A 24253-nucleotide genomic window follows, 5' to 3' on the forward strand; every position below is an offset into this window, starting at 1 on the left:
ACCCGAATGAACATTTTGGCCAACCCAATGTATAGAAAGTTCTAACAAATCGCTAACAAAAAAATTATTCTAATAGAAAAAAATCAATAAATGACATAAAAAGGCAATTCAAAATGAAAAAATGCAAATGGCCTATGAATACAAAAAGGTATTTGAGATAGTTACCTGGCAATAAAAATTTAACTGATAAAGGAAATTACTAATTTCACCTTAGAGATTAGCAAAGATGGAAAAGATGAATATCCTGAGGGAGATACCCAGGACTGGTCTGGGAGTGTGCAAATGGAACTCCCATACACTGGGTGGTGTGAACATTAATTAACAATGTTTTAAAGGAAGCATAGATCTGTAATATGTATCCAAATCTAAATATATAAATATGTAAAATGTATCAATATCTAAAATATGTATCAACCCTGCTTTGGGTTCCAGTAATCCTACTTCTAAGAATTTAGGGGAAAAATGTTATAATTGCATCAAATATGAATACACAGGACAGTTTAACACAGTTTAGTTCATAAGAGTAAATATACACAAAATAATCATAATGACCACCAACAGAGGACTGATTTCATAAATATGGTACAGCCATACAATGAAATTCTACACAACCATTGGATATTTTGTTACAGAAAAATTTTAGATGGCATCAAAAGATGTTCACAAAATGTTAAGTGCAGAAATCATATTATAAAACATAATGTATTGGAAGCAACCTAAGTGTCCATCAGCAGATGAATGGATAAAGAAGATGTGGCACATATATACAATGGAATATTACTCAGCCATAAAAAGAAATAAAATTGAGTTATTTGTAGTGAGGTGGATGGACCCAGAGTCTGTCATACAGAGTGAAGTAAGTCAGAAAGAGAAAAACAAATACCGTATCCTAACACATATATATGGAATCTAAGAAAAAAAAAAAAAAAAAAAGGTAATGAAGAACCTAGGGGCAGGACAGGAATAAAGACACAGACGTAGAGAATGGACTTGAGGACACGGGGAGGGAGAAGGGTAAGCTGGGACGAAGTGAGAGAGTGGCATGGACATATATACACTACCAAATGTAAAATAGCTAGCTAGTGGGAAGCAGCTGCATAGCACAGGAAGATCAGCTCAGTGCTTTGTGTCCACCTAGAGGGGTGCGATAGGGAGGGTGGGAAGGAAATGCGAAAGGGAAGGAATATGGGGATATATGGATATATATAGCTGGCTTACTTTCTTATACAGCAGAAACTAACACCATTGTAAAGCAATTATACTCCAATAAAGATGTTAAAAAAAAGGGGGGGGATGATAAAATAAATTTTTACATATTGTGATATAGAAAAGTCACTCTGGCTTATATATGAGTTTACTTGAATTTTATGCTAATAGGTTGTTTGTGGCCTATGAAACATACGTTGTACAACTGTTTAATTATTGAAGAAAATGGCACATTGACCAGAAGTAAAGAATGTCTGTTAAAAATAAAGACTAAATGTCTCTCTAAAAAAAGAAAAGAAAAACCATAATGTATATATACTATCTGATTCTATTTCATGTACACACATGTGAATTCCCAAGAAGTCTTGAGGTTTAGCGATCCTTTTGCTAACAGTATTTATTTCTGAGTGATATTAATAGAGATCTTCACTTTTCATTACAGTTTATTACTGATTTTTCTATAATGGAGAGAAATAAGTAATAAAAGCAATTCAGATTTAAAAATTGCAGACTCTTAAGAAAATTATGTGACAAACTTACCTGTTTTACAAAGCAAACATAACACATAGCTGGAAGTAACCTTATCTCTTTCATTTAATTTCTTTCATTTTCAAATACAGTAACTCTGAACTAGAATTTAAGAAATGTTTACAAAGTTTTATCATCAGTGACAAATTCAGGACAAATTCAGAACTTCCCAGTTCCTGCTTTTGATATAAATACCTTTCCACAGTAACCACAGAAATAATCTCTAAAAAAATGCAATAGCATATTTTAGTCCAAGGACTGCTTGCTTTCAAAAGAAATATAGAACTTAGTAATTATTTTTAAATTATATATGTTCATATAGTCATATTCATATATGTATATATACACAGTGTTTTTAGATATACATGATATACCTGGCTTAATTTTATTCATAATTTTTATCAACCTAGTTGGACATTTGAGAAAGTAGAAAAAAAGAAAAGAGATTAGAAACATTTTGTTTAAGCCACATATTTTTCCCAACCTTGAGGAACACAAATATATTTAAACTGAAGTCTTTTGAACTGACCTTGAAGTGCATCACAATTATTATTTCACACAAATACCAATCGTCATTTTACTGAATATTCTGAGATACGTTCCACCTCATTAAAATAACAAGTAAGATATGAAGGGCTGATATTTTCTTGGTTCTAAAAAAGTCTCTCTTAAATTTAGTCAAATCTAATTTTGTTATTAATTCTCAGGATTACCAGATACATTTTTTCAGAGCAGATTTTTGTTTTGAGCCAGAATTGAAATCATTCCCTAGTGATGAAAGATGATTTAAAATGACCAAGAAAAAAGTAAATCATAATTTTCAATTTACCCACCAACCCTAATGATACCTAAACAGTGATAATTACTATTTTAATTTATTTCCAAATGACTTAGACTATTTTTGCATATTACAGATTTTATCCTTCATGTTCTATTTGTTTGATTTTTATAAGTTTCCCAAAATTTATCTGGGGAACTGGAATGTGGACTATTAATCATTCTGGGAGATTAAAGTGGAGGCAGGTCCATTCAATTTTTTAAACTTCCCCTTCCTTTAACTTGAGAAAAACACAAAATAAATAGGATAGGAGACAAACTGGGCTCTAACTCCAGTTACAGCACTTTCTAGCTGTAAAATAAAGGAAAGCTGTATTGTCTTGGTTCTAACTCACACACATCTTCTAACCCTCAGTTTAGCCATCTGTAAACTGTGATAACACTTCTTATTTCATAGAGGTTTTTGAAAATTAAATGTGAAGTCATTGAAAAATTAAACTTCATTTCATAAAATTATCTCAACAAATGGTGGTGATTCTTAGTAGTGTTATTAGTCATAAAAAATATATATCCCAGTTAAAAGGTATAATGCAATTTTTCAAATCCTGTTTTTCACTGACTCTTTTTAATAGTATTTGTTTGCAAACTATCAAATGCTTAAAAGAACAAAGAGAATCCACATGCACTTTGATACCTTTGATTCCATATCATGTAAATTCAAAAGGACAGTCCCTGATTATATACACATTCTTATATGGCAAATCCTTGTTGCATATTTTATATGATACTCATTTATGCTAACAAAAAACAAAACCCAGATAACTTTATTAAAAAAAGGCCTTCTGTTATTTCTCAACTATTGAAAACAATTACAAATTCCTCAAGGCCAGGAACCACATCTGTCTATCTCTCCCTCCATCTCCCTCTCTGGGTCTCTCTTTCTCCTTCTCTCTCTCTTTAAAGCCCAACAGCACAAGTAGCATTTAATTTAATCAGGTTTTATTCTTGCCACAATTGCACTATGCACCAAAACAACGACAAAGCAGGAAAACCAGAGCTCCAGAATTGTGGCCAATTTTTAAAATGAGAGCATAAACCCTTAAGAGGTATTATGTCCAAATCTGGGAATTTTACAACCAGAACCCATTTATAACATTTGCCACTTTGACTAAAGCATCCTAAGTCAAGAAAATTCCATTACAACAAATTTCTACCTAAGTGATCTACCTGGTGATGATAATCACATCCAGTTAGTAAAATAAAAAGATAAAGCCATTTTAAAATGTGGTCCTCAAAACTGGCTCATTAAGTAGATAGAAAATTGGCCTCCAAAACCTAAAGTCTAAAAATAAATCATCTAAAAACTCCGAAGGAAATAAGCTCTTTGTTTTTCATGTGGTCTGTAATTCCATAGATCTTTCAACTGTAAATCTGGCAAGTGCTTAAAATAGTATGACTTTTAGAATGACAAAGGTATCATTCTCTAATGAATTCTGTTAGAAAAATGGTTTGCCACACAGGCCTACTAATGGGATTCAAGTAATGAGCATTCTTACAACACATAAGCCAGATGCAAATTTACACAGCCTAGCAGATCAGCCCCACCAGTGTCCAAGAGACACTTAGCAGTGCTTGAAAGAGGAATGGTTTACACAACTGACTGATCAGAGAACATTTCAAAACATCTTCAGTCTATTAACTCAAACGTTCATTTGGCAAAAAAGAAAAAGAAAAAGAAGAACAAAACAAAAAAAATCAGAAATCTGTATTTACAAAATAAGTCTTTCTTTGTCTGTAGGTCAAGGAAAAGAAAGAGAAAAGTTACTTAAATTTCATTTTTTGGAGCACTGTGTCTTCAATAACAGTGAAAACACAGAATGGTGATTTGATTTTACAACCTAATAACTGGCACCTACTCACTCACATTTAAAACTCTTTAACATTTCTGCTTATTTTGTGATAGTCTTTTAAATGGCCTATAAATCATTTAAGATTAATATTTAAAACGTTTCATTGACTGTAAAAGATTTACAGTCAATGAAATGTCAATACCCTCACTAAAATGAACAAATTTTAAAGATGATCTTTGTATATTTGTTTAAAAGCCAGGTGTCTGATTATATAATTTTTTGGTCAATCCAGTTAACGTGTAGTCCTAGGAAGCAGGAAGATTCAACGATTATTTTAAAACAAATACTCCCTCCTGGAAGGGATGAACAGCACACTCTCTAAAACATTTTTTCTACGTTGATGCTTTAGAAGTTGCAAGGTAGGAATAAATGGGGCTGTATCCATAGAAAATAGCAGTCACCTTTGAATTATCTATATTATAAGCCCTACCTATCCAAAAGTTCCCATTAACAGACTAATATACAGAACAGAACAGCCTGTAATTTTCCATCACTATTTGCTATATTCTTATTTTCATGGGAAATAAGAAACTAGAAGCCAGTGTCAAGGTGAGTATGAGATAAAAATATTGTAACTTTATATAGTTTTATCAAATCCTCTTTAAATCTCTATTTTGGGTATGTTTTATAATGGACATTACATATTGGTGCACAGATAAATAGACATTCATTTATTAAGCAAGTCAAGTAGTCTGAGGTTCAATTCTCATGATAACAGCATCATTTCTATCTAAAATTTTTTAAAAATAGCAGAATAAAAGGTGACTTTTAGAGATTATTTAGTTAAAAGAGAGACATGTAAAAGCCAGTAGATAAACTTTAAAAAAAATTTTTGATTCGATGGTCTTGCACCAACTAGGCACTAAATTACTGATCTGTAGACGAGCACCCTCAAGATGCTTAATCACTGAGACCTTCAAATTTAAGCATATACTTCAAGAAATACAATTAAGCAGCCATAAATAATTTGTAGGAAGCTATTTTAATGGCATTTTCCCTACATGTAAATGTGTAATACTACTAGTACTAACCACCAATCAAACAGCTATCTTTTTAAACAGGAAGGAATAGTCAAATCATATTATCCTAAAACGTATGTTAAAATATCAGTATTTCTGATATTACCCAGACCTCTTATAACCAAATAACTGATGCAGCTATTATTGATTATATTCATAGCATCAAACCCTGTGCTAGGTGCTCATCCCTCCCCCCATTTCACAAACTTTGTTTGACCTTTTAAAATACAGAACTATGATTCTTTTCATCATTTGTGTCAAAAAAATTAGTATGGAGGTTCAAAGGGGCATTTTATAAAAATAAAAATCAGATCTGGAAAATGTTTTTCTACTCTCATTCTTACCCTTAGTAAGTGACCCTTACTTTTATTCTTTGTGAAGGTGCTTAAGACTCATCATTCCTAGCATCCACCCCAGAAATTTCAGTGTCTGCTCTGCACAGGTGCCAAGATCTTATGCAATTAAGCTTCACCATACATAGGTATACCCTACACATGCACCCTACCGTTCCTGTCCACATATATTAGCTCTGTAATTGTAGAAATTATACAATCCCTCTAGTCCTTCTTTCTACACTTATAAAAGAGGATGATAATATTATTATCTAGCTCATGAGATTTTTGTGAACATTAAGTGGGATAGTTATATGCACTCTAAGTGTTTATTTTTGCAATATTATTATTGCTAACATGTAATGCCTTTCTTCATACTGTCTCCATGCCCACTGACTCCCATAGGACGGTTCTCCTTATTTTCTATCCATTCGTATTGCACGGATCCTTCTTGCTCAGTCCAGCTCTCCCTCTTCCACCAAGTCTTCTACAAATCCCACCTGCTCTGACCACTTGGAGCTTTCTTATTGCAAAAATTCATGTGATAACTAGAGACCAGTTCTGTTGTCAAATTCCTTTATTAGTGATTGTATTAGCTTCCACCTTCACTGTAAAACTAGTGTTCCTAAAACAGTGGCCCTCAGACAGTGCCTACGTCAGTCACATAGAGAGATTTTAAACATGCAAATTCCTGAACTCCATCCTAGACCTCCTGAATTAGACTCTGGGCATGTGCCCTGAAAATACAAATATTAATACAAGACTCAGGTGATTCTGTTGCACGGTAAAGCCTGAGAACCACTGTAAAAACCTGGATCTCAACCTTTTATTTTGATTCCTCTACCACAGGGATATACTACTCTCCTCTCCCACCGATCTGAAACACGCTTCTCTCCATCAACCTTCACCTCCCTCTTCAGGCAATGAAGATCACTCTTTCTTGACTCTAGAGTGAGCCTTAGGTCCAGTGTAAGAACCATTTCATATCCTTCCACAAAATAGCCTAACTGGCATGGCGCTGGTTAAGGAGCATTATATAAATACTTCCTGTTAGCCTGATATACTGCAGTCTTTCAATTACCCCCTCCAACAACTCCTTTCACCACATATTTGTTGAGTATTGTCCGGCATTGTGCTAGGCACTGGGATGCAGACAATTTCCATACATTCGCACACCTCAATATCTCTTAATATTTAGCCATGGCTTATTCATGTATCACTTAGATACACATAGATTCACCTTAAAAACTTCATTACTTTAATTCTGGCTATTGGGTTAGGAGAAAGGTTATTTCATCTTTAATTGCCCAAGCAATTACTTCTAAGTTAAGACCTCTTGACAGGTAAGTGGGCAGTACGTGCCAAATTATAGAGCAGGGAAAATAAGACTTGGCGATAAAAATGCCAATAGAATGTTTACAAAATGAGCACTAGGCAAGAGACAATGGGTTAAAGACATGGCCATATTTTTCCATATAAATAGGGACAGAATAATATAGACCCATTTTTCTCCTTATTTAATAAAATACATATTTTGCAAATAAAATGCCTATCTGGAAGGAACATGTAAATCTTGTGTTTGTATCTTTTAAAAACTCATAACCATCTACTTTCTCATTCCTCTTTTAACTGTGTGTTTCAAAGTACTTTTGTGTCATCCAAAAGTGTAAAATGATTTTGGAAAAGCTGAGTAATATCAGGCTAAAAATAGAGGAAAGAGTAGCTGTGTAAATGAGAATCAAATTGATAGATAAAATTTAAGTTTCCATTTATGCTATTTAAATCCAGTTCTCTATTTTATATATGATTTTTATGTAGTTGTTAATAGTTTATAAGTAAATTATGTATTTATTTTCAAATAACCTATAGCTAGAATTATGACTAATAATCTATAAAATGTATTTTAAAATTTTTTTGAAAAAATATACAATAAAAAAGAAAATGTCAATATATTCATATGTTTGTATATGTTTGTAAGATCACCAAAAAGCCATAGAAGAATACACATCAGTTTACACTGGTAGTAATAAAGGTGTGCATTTTTTTCTTTTTTTAGAGAAAGCATAAAACTGCAAAAATACTCATGGTCTGTTAAGTGAAAACACAGACTATAAAATTCTGTCTGCAAATAACTAAGTGTAATGTGTAAAGTATGAATAAGCAAATAGACAAGAAGTAGAAAGTATTATAGGCAAATTAAAACAGTTTTAATGAAGTGACGGGGATGTGGATAATTTTTGCCTTTGACGTTTGTTGATCTTTTAAAATTGGCTTTGTCATAATGTACCATGAAACAGAAATGAAAATGGTGATTAAGTATGAAAGCCATTACTCAATGAGAAAATCTCTTCTTTTCTCAACTTGTTTGGATACAAAAGCACAACACCATATTCTACACTGGGGGTTCTGAGCTGAGGACAAGTTCATCCCCCAGGACACATCTGGCAATATCTGGAGACATTTTTGGTTTTCCTAACTGCGAGGGTACCTCTGGCATCTAGTAGGTGGAAGCCAGACATGCTGTTAAACATCTTACAATGCACATGACAGCCCCCCACAACAACGAATTATCTGGTCACGATGCCAAGAGCACTGATCACAAATAAATGTTACAGAATGAATGATTTCAAAACAAGCCAGTGCCCCACCCCGAAATTAGTCAGTACCCCTGTCACAGTGTTAAGAAAAGGACTTTCTCTGATTTACATTCTTATAGAAATTCTCAAGACCATTTAACAAGGAGGTGAGAGGGATCACACTAAAGCACGCTTTGAGGTGCTTCTAAAATATGAAACTTGGGATATTTCCCTCCCCTTCCTTCTCTTGCAGGGTAAGCTCACAGTCAGATTTTTATTTCATGTCACAATCAAGCAAGGGCATTGTTTAGGGTCCTACAAAGCAACAGCAAAGGACCTGCCCTAAGAGTTAACCCAGAGAAAATGATTTATAAACTGCCTATATCATGTGCAATAATTGTTTAAAAACTGATGAATAAATCTTCTTGAGATGTAATCTTTATAATGAACCTCATTTATACTGTGTGGGCCAGAGGGAGTAAAGATCCGGGAAGAGAAGAAAAACACTCAACCACTTTTAAGAGATTATTCGCAGGAGTAATTTATCAGAAATCACAAAAATGTGTTTTCAATGGAAAAAATTCAATTGATAATAAAAGAAAAAAAGGGAAAGGGTCTTTTCACATAGTGTCCACCCAAAGCTTAAAACCACTGACACAGTTCTTGAACTTTATCATCCAACATTTTGTGACAGCTATTGGCCTTAATGGTTATATGACAGATTCTGCTGGAGCAATAGGAAAATTATTAGACAAGTTAACAGCACCCATTCATAATGAAAGAAATCATGACACAAGCAACATCCTTGACTTTCAAGATCTTATATAAATCTTCCTTTATTACCTGGTAATAGATGTAATATAAAGTATAAATTTCTCGAGGACAGAAACCATGTCTTATATTTAATACACACTGAATAAAGTACCTATTTGAAAAAGTCATTTTAATGAAATTAAGATTTTTTTCAAGGTGGAGAGATTGAGGAGTTACAGTAACATATAGGATTAGTTTATCTGATCTACCCACTGTTTCCAAAAAAATAAATAAAATAAAATAAATAAAAACAAACAACTACAACAAAACAGGTCCATAAGGAATGAGAATAATTTTTTTTAAATGATGCCTTACTACATCTAAAAGTGCAGTATAACCAGAGGGCTAAGATTGAGGGATGTAAAGTCAATCATTTGCTAGCTGGGTGACCTTGAATAAGTCACTTAACCTCTCTGGGCCTCAGGCTCCTCTTTTATAAAAAGGTGGACACTAGCCATACCACTGCTTTTATAGGAGGACTGGATGAGATAATACACATCAAGAGGATACCTGCACAAGTTAAGGGCCCAATGAGCAATAACTGTGATTATTTTCTTATATTAGTGCTGTGATGGTGGAAAATGTTGGGCATTGCACAGAGGGGGAGTAGAGGGGGAAGAGAAGGGGAAGCAGGAGAAGGAAAAGAAGGCGAGAAAACGACAGCTTGCTAAAGTTGGGTAGGAGAGCTTCATGCGTTATTTATTGAGAATGAAGCCTGGGTCGGTGAGTCTTCACAACCCCTTCCCCTCGCTCCACATCCCGTCACCCACCCCAGCTCCTGCTTTGTACCTGCAACCTACTCCCTTCTAGGGGTACTTCTCCAAATGATATATGACTTCTTTTAGCAGTTGCCCTCTCCTGACTTTGCTTCAGATCCACACTTTTCAAACGTGTAGTCTTCAACCACTAAGACCCCTCTCGCTACATTTACCAACGCGCTCCTGTTACTTACTATAGCTGGGAGACAAGTCTCAGAACTTATTTCAATTGATCATTGTGGCATCTGATGCAGCTGACCATTTCCTTGCTTTTTTAAACTCTCTTGTGCCTCAGCTTTGAAGACATTATTATCTGTGGGTTCTCCTACCATCTGACTGCTGCTTAGCTACTTACTAATCTGTGTGGGCTCCTTTTCAGCATTCCACCACTTAAATTACACTGCTCACCAGATCCCCATTTTTTGCCGTCTTTTCACTTTCCCTTTTTAATTGTATCCATTCACACCGTTATAAGTACCACTCATATGCTGACACTGTCCAAGTTCATCTCTCTAGTCATGACTTCTTACTAAGCTCCAGACCTGTATTTTCCAATCTCCATTTGGAGATTCCACGTGTGGAGAAAAGTCAGCGTTTCCCAAAATGAACTGTCTTCCCACACACCTCAATCCCCAGCCCACCCCCAAACCGGCCGCCCTTTTGGTGTTCCCCATGTCGATAAATGAAACCATCAGAAACTTAGGATTCACCAAGTCCTGCCACTTCTGCCTCATAAAAGCCCTGCTTTTGTATCTTCTCCTTTACATCCCTGTCTCCGTTCATCCATTCTTTCTGGATTTTTGCAGTGGATTTTCACCTTATCTCCCAACCTTTGGTCTTGCTGCACCCCTCATACTTCAAAAGCATCTTCCTCAAGTGTGAATCTGTTCAAGCGATTCTCCTACTGACATCTTTTCATGGGTCCCTACAGCCTCTGGAACAAAATGTAAACTCTTCTGCAAGCTACAACAATGGTCTATATAATTTGATCACCATTTATGATCTCAATACCAAATCTTATCACTTCCTCACTCCCACTCCCAAATCCAGCCATTTAAAGCTACTTGCAAATTCCTAATCCCATTTATTTTTCCTGTTTTTTCTCCTATATGCCACTTTCTGCTTAAAACATTTATCCACAGACCTCTAACCCCCATCTTCACCTAGTAATTTCTACGTAATACCTCAGAATTCTGTATTTCCAATATGCCCTGTGTATTTCTGCTTTCAAAGAACTCAGTGGTCCTACAATGTGATTCTTTCCACATTCATTGATTTAAATAGTAATTTAAAAAGTGTCTTGAATTTGAGGCCTACAAGTCCATGCTCTGTCTCTCCACATATATGATACTATGTAGTCAAACTTCCAACCACCCGTTGTTTACAGAGCAAAACCACATGGAGAGAGATACTATAACCTTGGCTACATGTATTTTATACAAATCATTTAGGAAGACAATAAATATGTAACATATCAGGCAATTTGAAATATTAAATAACAAATGAATGGTGAAATCAACAAGTGACAAAGGAGCGCATGGGGGATACAGACAACTAGGTCCTCAAGAGGCTGCTCATAAAAATTTTTAGAGAAAATGCTCATGTTAAACGTAAGTATGATAGGAGCCTGCAGTAGAATTAACGATAGTAAACACCAAGATATTAAGTTTCATGAGGTCAGGGGACAAGTCATTCTTGTTCGCTGCTCTGTCCCTATGGCCTAACACATAGCTGGATCATAGTAGCTGCTAAATAAGTATTTGTGTCGAATTGAATTTTAAACTGTGCAGCTGGTGATGCAAGAAAACATCTGTTTAAACAAAAAAAGGCAGCACTTTTCACCATTTGCCATTCCATAAAAAGGTAATTTGTGTATATGTTTACTAGAACGCTTTCCTCAAAAGTGAAATATTGCTTCACTCTTCGGTTGGCAAATGTGTTGTTCCAAGATGGAGAAGAATCTGCTTTAAATGAAGAGAAAGCTATTTCAGTCCATAATCCTCAGAGCCAATTTTGGAACTTAAAATGCATTTTCATCAAAGAATCTTAACAAAAAGAGTCCTGCCAATTTAACCAAGACATCTAAAAATGTTTCATTCTAAAGCCAAGCTTTCTGCTCAGGAACATTCTAATTGAGATCGTGTTCTTCCAGAGATCTTCCACTGGATCAACAGTCACCTGAGTCACATGGGTGAGTAAGATACCATCATCACCCTCCTAAGAACTCAGCACGGCATGCCATTTAGGAATTCTGCATTTTTCTAACGTTTCTGCTGGATTTCCAAGTTTCCTGGAACTTCTTTGTACCCAACAGAGCTATTGTAATAAACCAAAGCAGAAACACATGTAACTTTGAGTTAGAAGTCAATTTGGCATGTCCCTCTCATTTCAAACATATGGAAACTGAGACCACGTAATGTAAATCACTGACCCAAGTACACTTAGGGCAGCGGCTGGAATGGACACTGGGTCTCCTTAGTGACAGGCTGACATTCAGTCTTCTATATAAGCTATGTTCATGGGACACCAGTACTTTCACTTGCATCATTTTATTAATTCTGGTACTCACCTAAAATATGTAAACAGGGACTATTATTCCCTTTTAGCAGGTGAAGAGATCAAGCCCCAGGACTTCCCTGGTGGTCCAGTGGCTAAAACTCCATGCTCTCTAGGCAGGGGGCCCGGATTTGATACCTGGTCAGGGAACTAGATCCCACATGCCTCAACTAAGAGTTCACATGCCAGAACTAAAGATCCCGCGTGCCACCACTAAGACCAGGTGCAGCCAAATAAATAAATAAATATATATATATTAAAAAAGAGAAACCAAGCCCCATGGGGCTGTCAATTCCCTCAAGTTCACTGAACAGCAGAAGCAGAACTAGTATTCAGGTCTTTCTATCTTTGTCATTTACCAGGAGCACCACATCGACATGGGCCATTTTTCCTTTCAGTACAAATGAGTCAATGACAGTCTAAATGGTCTGGTGCCTACCATTCTTCAAAGGAAGATTTGCTATAATAAAAGAAAGCTACAAGTACCAGAGGTTGCAGGCCACAAAGGATAATGAGGCAGAAACATGTGCATTAATCAATTTTGAGGTTTCACTTAAATAATCAATCAACCATTCTTTCAGAGCTGAATCTAATCGAAAGATCCTAACCCTTTTAGACCTGTATACAGTGGGCAATATGCCATAAACATCTTCTTTTATTTAGACATCAGGGATGGAATTTCCCATCTGTTGCTTCAAATCAAATAACCATACTTTAAAAAATAGTACATATCACAAAATTTTTCTTTGAAGGATTAAAGTCACTATGATTGTTAATCATAGAAGTGTTAATTTTTCAACAAGTAAAACTGTGTCTGGACAAGTCCACGTGTGTTAGCAGTAGGCTAAGAAAGGAATCTAGCATGGAATTTTTAATGCTTGGTTCTAATCATTAATGCTGCAGTACTGGCTTATTTACAACCTGACGTTTGTTTCTGCACTTTCAACATCCCGAGACTTTTCTGCAACAGTAAATAGCTTTAAGAGATGACACCTCGCCTTAACTGGGTCTATATTTTGACTAGCAGGTCTTGGCATCATGTCCAGCCCTGACACCTCTCCAAAATGCTGCATGCTGGTGAAAAATGAACAAAACTTAAGAAGAAGAAAACAATGCCACTACTCTTAAGCCATTTTGGGATATAATAGGTCTAAGTTCTCAGCTAACTTATACATCTAAGTTCTAATGCAGCAACTTCTAATCATCTCATCACTGTCTCTTTAGATTCTAAATATTTCTTAATTTTTCCATAAAGTCTCACCTTTCTGATGCTCTGAAGAGGAAGGTGACAGAATAAAATGTGGGAAAAGAGCATAAGTAAATCAAAAGACAGGACACACAGAACTACACCTGATTTCCATATCACTTTCTTTTTAGCCACACAATTTAGATTCAAGTACCTAGGACTTAGCAGGTACCCACATGAGGTCATTTTCTATTTTTATGGTAAAATTCAAAATATAAACTGATGAAAGACCTCTAAAATTTCACAAAAGTGAATATTTGTATATCTGAGAAGTTAAATGTTTAGTTTCCCAAGAAAGAAATATTCTCTACCCACACAGGAGATTCTCACAATGTGTGGGAAATCTATGGTTCTGAATCATCCAATAGCGTCTTCAGTCTGTGTTCATATCCTATATCATAAAATGCTTTCCCAATAATTAGAATATAACAAGACACACGTCCTTAAAAACATCACTGAAAGAGTTGAATGTTCTCTGGAGTAGTCATAGATGTTTCATAAGCTTGTGATAGCTCAGGATTATCACCTATCTTTGGACATTGTATAAGGTTGGGCTGGTTATTTGAGCTTCCTCTATATTTGAATTCTGGGGTGATGAAAATTTATATCATGTTAAGAGCATATCCACTACCTAGTATTTGGCTCTCGAGTGAATTAATAAGTGTCCTAACTTTCAAGTCCTGATGGCTGGCTTAGAACTATTTTGCATAAAACCTTACACACTAGACCCTCTTCTTTAACAGTGCATCCTGTTTCCAGGCAAAACTACACTACAATACAATCTTCTGCAATGTGCTGTATCCTATTAGGACTGAAAGTAACCCTGACATCTTACATTCAAATGTGGCCTTTCTAGAGAGACTTTTCCAAGGGTGAAAACTTCAAAAACACAGAGTAGAAAAGTCACTGAAGAAATGGCACAAGTAAGCAGGGATATCTGGGACACTTATTGTCTTGTATGTCTGCAGTGTCCCAACATGGGCAGCAGGGGGCGCTCCTGCATGAAGCAACCCTCCCCTCAGCCCCGCCCCCCTCCCCCCCCCCAACACACACATACACACAAGTGTTCCCGGGAGGGGAAGACGGAGGCTTTTTCTCTTAGCACTTGCCCCAAGACCAAGGAGGGGGCCACTAAGGAGTGCTGCTGTCCATAAATCACACAGGCTTAGGACATGCGGTGAATACCATTGCAGAAGTGACCAGAGATGACACATAGGTCTGAGCTTACCTTTTGAAAGCAGGGTGGCCAATTTTTATTTTATTTATTTTGGGGGTTAAAGGAGCAGGTAAGCCATGGGCAGGGGGCGGGGCTTGCCATCAGCTGTAAAGAGGCCGGCTCCAAAAGCAACAAGTGGATATCAGTATCCGAGGGTCATTTATTCAGCCTCTCCACTACAGTTTAGTTCCCAGGTTATATTCTCTGTGAAATGTCAAATCAAAACACTTCCCTTTTCTCTCCTCTTCTTTCCTTCCCTGACCCCACACCAAACTCAGAAAAATCACTTGATGAAGTGGGTTTCCCACTGAACCTTAGGAAATGTGACTCCTGCAGGGGTTCTCCTGCATGTGGCTGCGTTTTGCACGTGAACGTGGGATGCATTTTACACCCTCTTCGCCAAGTCCCACGATTTCAAACCAGGTTGGAAAAATCTTTAGGGACCAGAAAGAGCCAGCTCTGAAGCCTCAAAGACAGTGGGTTCCAAAGCAAAATGCCCTGCCCTCACCCCACTTCCTACACATACTCATGCACACCCCACCCTCACCAGTTGGATCCTTTCTCCTTCCTGTCCCCAAATGAAGGTTTGCAGAGACACAGCCATAAACCTCAATACTCACCATATTGACTTCAGAAACCATATCGATGCTGGCAATGTCAATGTTCATTCCCACAGCCACAGGGGGACCTGCAAACCAAAATGGCCAGCCACGTGATTTCTCAGAACTTCATGCATTCTTAGCAAGAGTAGTCCCCGGGCACGGGACACTCTGCCCCAAATCCCTTCCCACTGCTCACACTCAAATTCTTCAATTCTCTGCTCCTTTTTAAAGAGTGACAGGTACTCCTCTGGGAAATGCTCTATTGAATAGGCACACACGTGTCCGACGGGTGAGGGATTCCATGTCTGTCTACATAGGTAGGTGTCTTAGCATGAGAATACACACAACCACAAAAGCACCGGAATCTGGCTAGCCCAAACGAAATGTTATATATTGCACTGAAACCCCCTCCTCATTCTTCCCACCCCCCGCTTCTGTGAAGGTTTTAACTCTGAGCTTTGTTAGAGTCTGGAGTAAAATTAAATAGGCATATCAGTGTATCTAAGGCTGCAGCAAGAGAGGTCTCTAGCCCTTCTTCCACTACCCTCCCTATCCTCCGATCCCCCCAGGCCCCTCTCCCCCCACCCCACTGTCCCCTGCAGTGAGGTTTCCAGGACTGGATAATATCCAGACACCAGCCAATTTAAACCATGGCTAGAACTCTTCCAAAGTAGGTGGGCACAGGGGGTTAATGCGACTTCTCAACCAACTGTCTGCATATCTTGTCCCCAAAAATGTTCCCGATGGCCTTCAGTAAGCCAGGTTCACCGGGCACACCATTAACTAAACTTAAGAGGTTTGTATCTCAAGGAAACAAAGACAGTGAAGCAAAGGATTTAAACAGTGAAGCTGAAGGACAGCAGTCGCCAGTACAGGCTAAGAGGGTCTCTCTGAAAGACCATCTAAGTGCTGGAGAGTAACAAACCAGCTTAAGTTTGGATCAGTTTCTCAATATTGTAACACAGAGACATGTTCAGTACACCACATGCAACCCACAATGAGGGAGAGGGAAGACAGCGCACAAAGCTCAAAAGACAGCTTAGGCTATAGCTGCTGGGCTGTTTCTTATTTCCAAGGCAACCCCATTACCTCCAAAATCTGGTCTCAGCCGAATATCATAGCCTTTCAGGAGTCTGTCCACCGTCTCTTTAACCAGCGACATATTACTAGGGTCATTGACACTAAAGAAAGAAAAGACAATAAACAGGCATCAATAAGACAGCAGGCACAGTGCTTCAGCATCTATCTGATCCTCACTACAGATCCTTGCTCACAGAGGTAGGCAGACAGAGCCTTTCAAAGTGAAAAAGGAAACAGAAACGCTAGACACACTTACCTCTGCGCACAGACAGCGGCGATTATTAAGGGGAACGGCCAGATCCCAAAGTAGCCCTTTTTCCGGACTCTCCACATCCCTTTAGTTTTGGACGGGATTGAGGGTTTCACTGGAGACAGGAGATCCAACTTAGTCTGCCCAGTGCAGTAATTCTAATGTGAGGCGCATGCGCAAGGCGTACCAAAACATCAAAGGGGCAGCAGCGGTTGCCTGGGACCGAGAAGATTTTCTTGTTAAGGAGGAAAAAAAAAAAAAAATCAAAGGGGAAAAAGGAAAAACATATATATGTATAATATATGCATATTTGAATAATATAGAAAAGTCACCCCACAGGAGGACCCGGAGCAAAATCTTTGTTGTCCTTTTGTTAAGACAAAAACAACTAGAGAGTCTGTTAAGTTTTGGTACTTGAAGGAGGCAGTTTTGCACCTCGCGGGTTGTGGGGTTTTGGGGTGTGTGGGGGGGGTGTTTCCTCTTAAATATGCAAAACCAGATTAGGAATTTAAAGGAGAGCAGGTGTGTAGTCCTAGGGGGAAGATAGGTGCCTGAGAGTCCACTTCTGGTATCAGCAAGCGGCGGGGGCGGGGGAGAGAAATCTGAACTTTATTTCCGTGGCAAATAGCATTCCCTGCCTGGGGCGAAATGGGTGCTGGAGGCGGAGGTGGGGGCGGGGGGAGCGGAGGGAAGAGGAGGGAAGGGGAAGGTGGGAGCGGGAGTGAAAGGGGGAGGGAGGAAAGAAACCGATGGGAGGAGTGTTGAGCAATGCGTTGGATTTGGGGCCGGGAGTGGAGGGGGGGACGTAGCATGGAGAATAAGACAGACACGGAAATGAAAAAAAAAAAAAAAAGTAAAAAAGAGAATGATAATAAAATGATGCCTGGTCTTTTCTAGGAGTTAAAGAGCAAGCTTTTCTTCACTACTCACGAGCAATTTCTTTCTCCTTCTCCTCACTCTTTGCCCCCTATCCCCAGAGAAGAAAACCTCGGGGTCCCGGTTTCTCACCGTGTGACGTGCCTGACCCGCTGGTCCGGATTATTTATAGCAGGAAGGGCGGGGGGGGGGGGGGGGGGGAGGGGGGAGTAGAAAGCGCTGTCTCTCAAGGTTTCGGTCTGATTCTGCATTGGGAAATTATTAGTAGGGAGGGTGGAGTTTGCAAGAAGGGTTGATGGGACTTGGGGGCCTAGGGAGGCCGGGTGGCGAGAGGCTCCGGCGGTGACCGGGTGCAGGAAGGGCTGGCGGCCGGGTCGGACTCGCCTGGCTGGCACCCACGCCCCCTCAGAGCACGCGCACTCGCGCGCGCACACTGGCGGCACCCTCCTCGCCCGCCGCGCGCCCCTCCTCACCTCGCCGGCCTACGCTCGCTGCCCAATCCCGCCGCGCGGCGCTGCGGTCCCCGGCTCCTCTGGCCCTCGGCCCCTCGGCCCTTGGCCCCGGCCGGGGAGGGTGGGTGGCGGTGCGTTGGGACGCAAAAAGTCAGAGCGGTCCCCGGAAGGCGGGCGAAATGAGGAAGGGGCTCGAGGCCTCCGCGTCCTCCCGCGGGCTCCGCGCCACCTCTTCCTCGCTCCCCAGCTCGGGGCCAGGAGGGACTCGCACGCCCCGGGGTTGCCTCTTCCCTGCAGCCGGAGGCTCGACCCGGCTCTCCCCGGCCGCCGGGACCCAGAGGCAGCAGCAAGCGAGCTCCAGGGTTCGAGAGGGAGGGAGATACACGGAAGAAATCTTTCCTCGGCTCGCGGGAAAGAGATGAGCCGCGGGCGCCCGGAGACGTTGCTAGTCTCCGGCAGCCGGGCAGTCTGAGGGTGCCCCGGCCCGGGACGGACTCTCCGGGTTCTCCCGAGTTTATCTGGCAACAGAGGAGCAGGGGAGGGGGGAGGACAGGTGCTCCCGCTGCCCCCTCCCCCTCTCCTTGGTGAATACAGGAGAAGTCAGAGCTGGAACCTACGTTCCGGACCCCAAAGCGGAACTTCTAACTCTTCCTCCTCAGCTTAACCTGTAACCGAGCGCCTACTACGTGCCAAGAGTGCTTCATTAGTTCATTCTTACAAGCCCAGGTTTAGCCAGCACCTCGCTTTCCCCACATTATGGATTTAGAAACTGGCGCGCTAAAGCTAAGGAAATTGCCCAAGGTCACCCAGGTGGCTAGAGGTGAAACCGAGATTGGATGCGAAAGCCAGCGACCCTAACCATTAGACAAGACGGTCTTGACTCGCCCCGACCTTGCCGGCCGCGGACTCCTCTTGCAGCGCAGCTCCTGCTGCCGCCGAGCCCCCGGAGGCCTCGAGAGACGCGGGCGCGCGCCTCGCACCAGGCTGGACCCCGCCTCCGTCTGCAGAGAGGAGGGGGCGCCCGACGTCGCACCCGGACTCCTCAAGGTCCTGGTCCCTTCGGCACTCTTGACCCATTTATACCTCTTGGCAATCTCCCTCCTCCCCCGCCAAGGTCAGGGGTCATTCTGGGGCCGCCGGGTACTGACTCCAGGGGCAGTGTGGAGGCGGGAGGGCTGCTAGGCGGGAATCTGACAGCTCCCCGAGGACAGAAGGCGAGCGGGAGGGGGAGTTTCTGGATTTGAGACGGTAAAACAGCCTCTTCAACAGTGCAGACGTACAGATTTAGAGTGTGGCGGTCTCCCAGCTCCTAGGAGTCGGTCCAAAGATACACACATACGAACACGAGAGAGACAGAGACAGAGAGACAGAGACAGAGAGAGGGAGAGATTGGAAATCTGTAACTCTCCTATCTAATTACTTAGGTTGAGAGTTACAGGAATCAAAATACAGACCTATGGCTCAGGAAAACTGCCTATTTCCCTCTTTCTATGGACTCACAAAACAACGGTAATCTTTTACATAGGCTCACCCTACTGAAGGTGGGGCAAGTTTAGATTATGTATTAACATTATACCAAAGGATTCCCAAACAGTTTTACTACACCAACTCCTGGAGCCCTAGAAAGCTCTTCTTCTTCTTGAAAACACCTTGAAATAGGGTTTTCCTTCTGACAGGGTTATCCACGTTGCACTTGCTGCACTACCAGCTCCTCTTATTTAGGCTCAGTTCAATTTCGGTTGAAAGAACAGAATTCAGTGAACAGAACGAAACCACGAATACCATCAGTCATCATCCACTAATAATAATAATAATAATAACAGCCCAGGGAAAAGTTAAACAGTATTTACTGAAGACCTAACATAAAGGGAAAATTAAGGGAAAGGAGGCCGAACAGCTACAGTAACCTGCATCTCAGCAAGTATGACAATAGCACAGTGCCAACAGTTTCAAAGGAACTGGAGGCAGACCTTTGGGCTCAAATCCCAGTTCAGATACTTAGAGTTTTGGGGACTTGGGCAGGTCACTTAACTTCTCTAAATTTCAGCTTCCTCTTCTTTAAAAATTAAAATATAGTGCCTTCTTTGTTTGCTGTAGAATGATGTAAACATATGTGTAGCATTTGGCATGTGATTAATACATATCAGCAGTTTTTAGTGAATAAGGAAGGAATAATGAATGGACAAGAAAGCAAACAAGGTTTAATAGCATTAGCCTATAAAGACTGAGCGGACTTCAGTTTGGTGCAATGATCCTGAGAAGGCATAGATTAGCCTGAGAAGAGAGGAGCAGATATTCCAAGGGAATTAAGATAAGGGTAAGAAGAAAATGTATTAAAGACCCAAGCAGCAATCAAAAGGACAGAAGACAAAATCGTATTTATTTTCTTTATGTGGTACCATCTCATTGTTATTTCTTAATAATAACGGTAACTAATATAATTAGAGATAGTCCTACTGGTTACAAACTCTGAGATCAATTTATGCCTAAAGTGGGTCTCTATTTTACAGCAGAATCAACGGTAGGAAATCTCTCTGGAAGACTTGGCTGGTAATGCTGCCTAGGAATGTGAAATTTGGAACAATAATGTGCAAGGGAAGGCACTGCTGGATTCTGGAAATGTGTTATTTGCTGGAGAGCATCCTCCATGATCCCAGATGTACAATGAGAAGGCAATATGTAAGTGCTCTTCAGAGATCATGATTCAAAATCATGTCTGAGTATGAAGCATACAAATGCCAAGTAATAACCGTCACTAATCATATGCTATTTGTCTTTGCTATAATATTTATTCATTTGTTCAGTAAATATGTACTGGGCACCTACTCTACATCAAACATTATTTGACGAGCACTAGGGATGATGTGTTGAAAAGGCAGACATGGTCCTTATCCTCTTGGAGCTTATGTTCCAGTGTGGGAAAAAGCAGTATAGAAGTGATAACACATGTAGCATGTATTGTGAAGTGGGGAAGATAGGATATTATGGAATGCATAATTGATGCAAATAACTCAGTTTGAGGATTTGGGTAAAACTTGCCTGATAGAGTGATGTTTTAATTGAAATTTGAAAGATGAGTTAGCCTGATGAAGAGTTGGGGGAAGAATATTCCAGGAAGAAGAAACAGTATGTGAAAATATCCTGGGCCAAGAGAGGATGGCATAAATGAAGAATGAAGGAAGAACAAAGACTAGGGGACAAGGGTAAGAGTGGATCCAAGAGTGGTGTGTCTGGGGAGCTGGGCAAGAGCAATTCGGTTCCACTGACCTGCTCAAGTAGAGGAGTGACAAGATGAGTTTTAATCACACTGGAGGAAGGTGGTAATGGCTATAGGGGATTTCTTACTGCAAGAATCCAGGTGACAGGTGATGTTGGTCCAAATTAGGATAGTGATGGTGAAGATGGAGAGAAGGGGCTAGAGTTATGTGGGAGAACTGGCTAACTTTGTCACCCATGGGATATGAGGAATGAGGGAGAAGAAGGATTCAAGAATGACTCATACATTCTGGTTTGAGCATCTCAGTGGTGGTGGTAGAAGAGAGTTGATAGGGATAGTACATTCAGTTTGGGTCACAATGAGTTTAAGGTCCCAGCTAGTCATGCAGGGTGCACTGGACATTTTGATATATGTACCTGAAGCTCAGAACTGAGGGCTGATGTGGGACCAGTACAAAATTTCTGCATCCCATCCTGATACTACTTCTCTTTCTGTCTGAATGTTTCTCTTTAAGACATATTACTGTCTAACATATTTTATTTTGCCCATTGTAATTCTATCTTCCTGACTGGAATGCAAGTTCAGAAAAACAGAAAATTTTGCCTGCTTTGCTAAGTGCTGTATTCTAGTGCCTAGTGCCCATAGTAGAAACCTAATATGTACATTTTAATGAATAAGTCTGTATTTGATGATCCTGCAGATGCAAACAACTCAAGTCATGGGAGTATATGAGACTTATGCAGGCAGGATGAACAGACTAAGACGAGAATCTTCCAGAGAAGGGCAATTACAGTCATCCAGACGAGTGAAATTAGAAATGTCCCAAAAGGTAAGAGAAAAATCACTGTGGTATGATCAAAGCCAAGAAAAGATAATATTCTGATAACAAAGGACTAGTCAACTGTACTAAATCCTTATAAAGTTTTAAAAGTTTTGAATAGATATGACATGCTCCTGGTATAAAATTCAAAAGTTGAGCCATTGTGTCCCTCTGCCACCCTGATTCCCTCCCTAGAATCTCACACAATTCAGCTGGGGGGAAGGTAACGTGGTATTCCACACCATAGCCTTTATCCTGTTGAAGAACAAGTATAGGATATGCCCACAGGTGCCAGGGCAACTTCCCTGACCTCCTGCTCTGGTGCAGCATGGACAAAGTTCTCATGGAACGTGGGTTACCTGTTTTGCTGAATTGATTGAACATTTGTATTTATTATTCTTTTTTAAAATGAATAATGAGTCTCTTAGCTTTGAATATTGATTGGGGTCTTTTTAAATAGTGTGTAGAAATTTCATTAATATTGAAGAGTAGGGAGAAAGTCAGAAAGAATATGCTGAAAGAAAATATACATTTATTACTTTCAGTACTTACTAATTATTAATAAAGTGTTGTCAAGTATATGGCTTCCTGGACCTACTGTAATATACAAATAAGAACCATTTTAAAATAACCTCTCCAAATATCTTATTTATGAATGCACCTTTATTTTTATGTGCTAAAGAATATTCTTAGAGTAGTTTAATTTTATCAAATATTTTTCCCTTATGCTAGTCAAAAATACCCTCTATTTATTTGTCTGGCAAACCTTACCTTCACAGACACCAGAAAATTAAATTTCTCCTATATTACCATAAATTCCAAATTATGGGCTTATGGGTTAATGAGGTTTTGATCTGCAGAATTAGAAACGTGAATTCTATGCCCACTGAGTTCTGGCTGTTCCTCCTTCAGCAGATAGCACTAACATTAAACCTGAGTGTCTATAAAATTTTTGACCACAGTAAGACTGATGACATATAAATCAATTTAAATTACTTAACTAAAATATAACATGTAGTAATAATAATAAAATAATAATATCAGTGTGTCAGATACTGTTCCAAATCCTTTATGTATAGTAAAATATTTAATCCTCACAATGTGTCTATAAAATGTTAATAATTAATATCCCCATTTTATATATAAGGAAACAGAAGCAGAGATTAAGTAGCTATACGATTGCACAGTTTATAAGAAAATATTAATGAACTCAGGCTCTTCCTGAGTCCTATGTGACTTTATATATAAAACTCCTACAAATTTGTCTACAGTTCTCAGCTTGTCTCACCCATTGAGTTAATATAACAGAAATAAAATCATAGCCCAGACAAAGGATCTCTGCACCTAACAGAGAGTTGATTTAACAATCAAATGACCAATAGGAAATTTTGAGAGCTAGAGTTACTGGACACCTTTTGAAGGAAAATACCTTTTAGCACCACCTCAAATGAATCCATCTTCAAGAGTACAGAAAAGTGTACCTCAAAGTACAAAATGAAATTACTGATGCTCCAAATGGAGGCAAAATTGTTAGATGAGGAAATTACCTGAGCTCTGACACCATGGGGATGCTAATTACATTCATGCACAGTCTCAGAAGCAATGCAACACCGTATCCCTTATCCTAGAAAAGGATAGAGTGGGAGAGAAGTCCTTTTTACCACCTGCTTCTCCAGACCAGCAGGGGAGGAGAGGTGTGCTTATCAATATAAATAAATGAGCAAAACTGCTGTATAAGCAGTGACATTGACAGTCCTAAGGAATAATTTCTCAACATCCCTCTCAGGTTGGTTTCTTAGGGATGGCCAGTAAGAGATTGCCAAAGATAGATAATCCAGTATGCAAAATGGAATTTTCCAGAATGTGGGTCACACAATCTGAGGCCTTTCCTGATGCTCCTCTACCAGGATTGTTTTTCTACTAAATGCCTGAGTTAGAAAGCCTAGGGTTTACAAGCCTTTTGAGGGCTTATAAAAAATGCTGGAATTCCAATGTACATATTGGGTCCAAATTTTAAAA

At 39.6% G+C, this 24253-nt stretch overlaps 1 protein-coding gene across 3 annotated transcripts in view; it reads right to left on the minus strand.

The window, feature by feature from the left end:
* GABRB2 (gamma-aminobutyric acid type A receptor beta2 subunit) overlaps window positions 1-17103 on the minus strand; it is a 293095-nt gene extending 275992 nt beyond the window's left edge. For 2 of the 3 annotated variants that reach the window (XM_029215664.1, XM_029215665.1), the window contains exons 1-3: window positions 16876-16952; window positions 16629-16720; window positions 15558-15625 (exon numbers count right to left, since the gene is read on the minus strand). In XM_029215664.1, coding sequence (XP_029071497.1) covers window positions 15558-15625; window positions 16629-16720; window positions 16876-16952 — 237 coding nt within the window. Of the gene's footprint in view, window positions 1-15557; window positions 15626-16628; window positions 16721-16875 lie in introns of all 3 variants that reach the window. The other variant, XM_029215666.1, reaches the window with a different exon arrangement.
* Between the last annotated feature and the right edge of the window lie 7150 nt (window positions 17104-24253).

The sequence above is a fragment of the Monodon monoceros genome, unplaced genomic scaffold (assembly GCF_005190385.1).
Source record: "Monodon monoceros isolate NGI ecotype Baffin Bay Population unplaced genomic scaffold, NGI_Narwhal_1 Super_Scaffold_12, whole genome shotgun sequence".
Classification (NCBI taxonomy): domain Eukaryota; kingdom Metazoa; phylum Chordata; class Mammalia; order Artiodactyla; family Monodontidae; genus Monodon; species Monodon monoceros.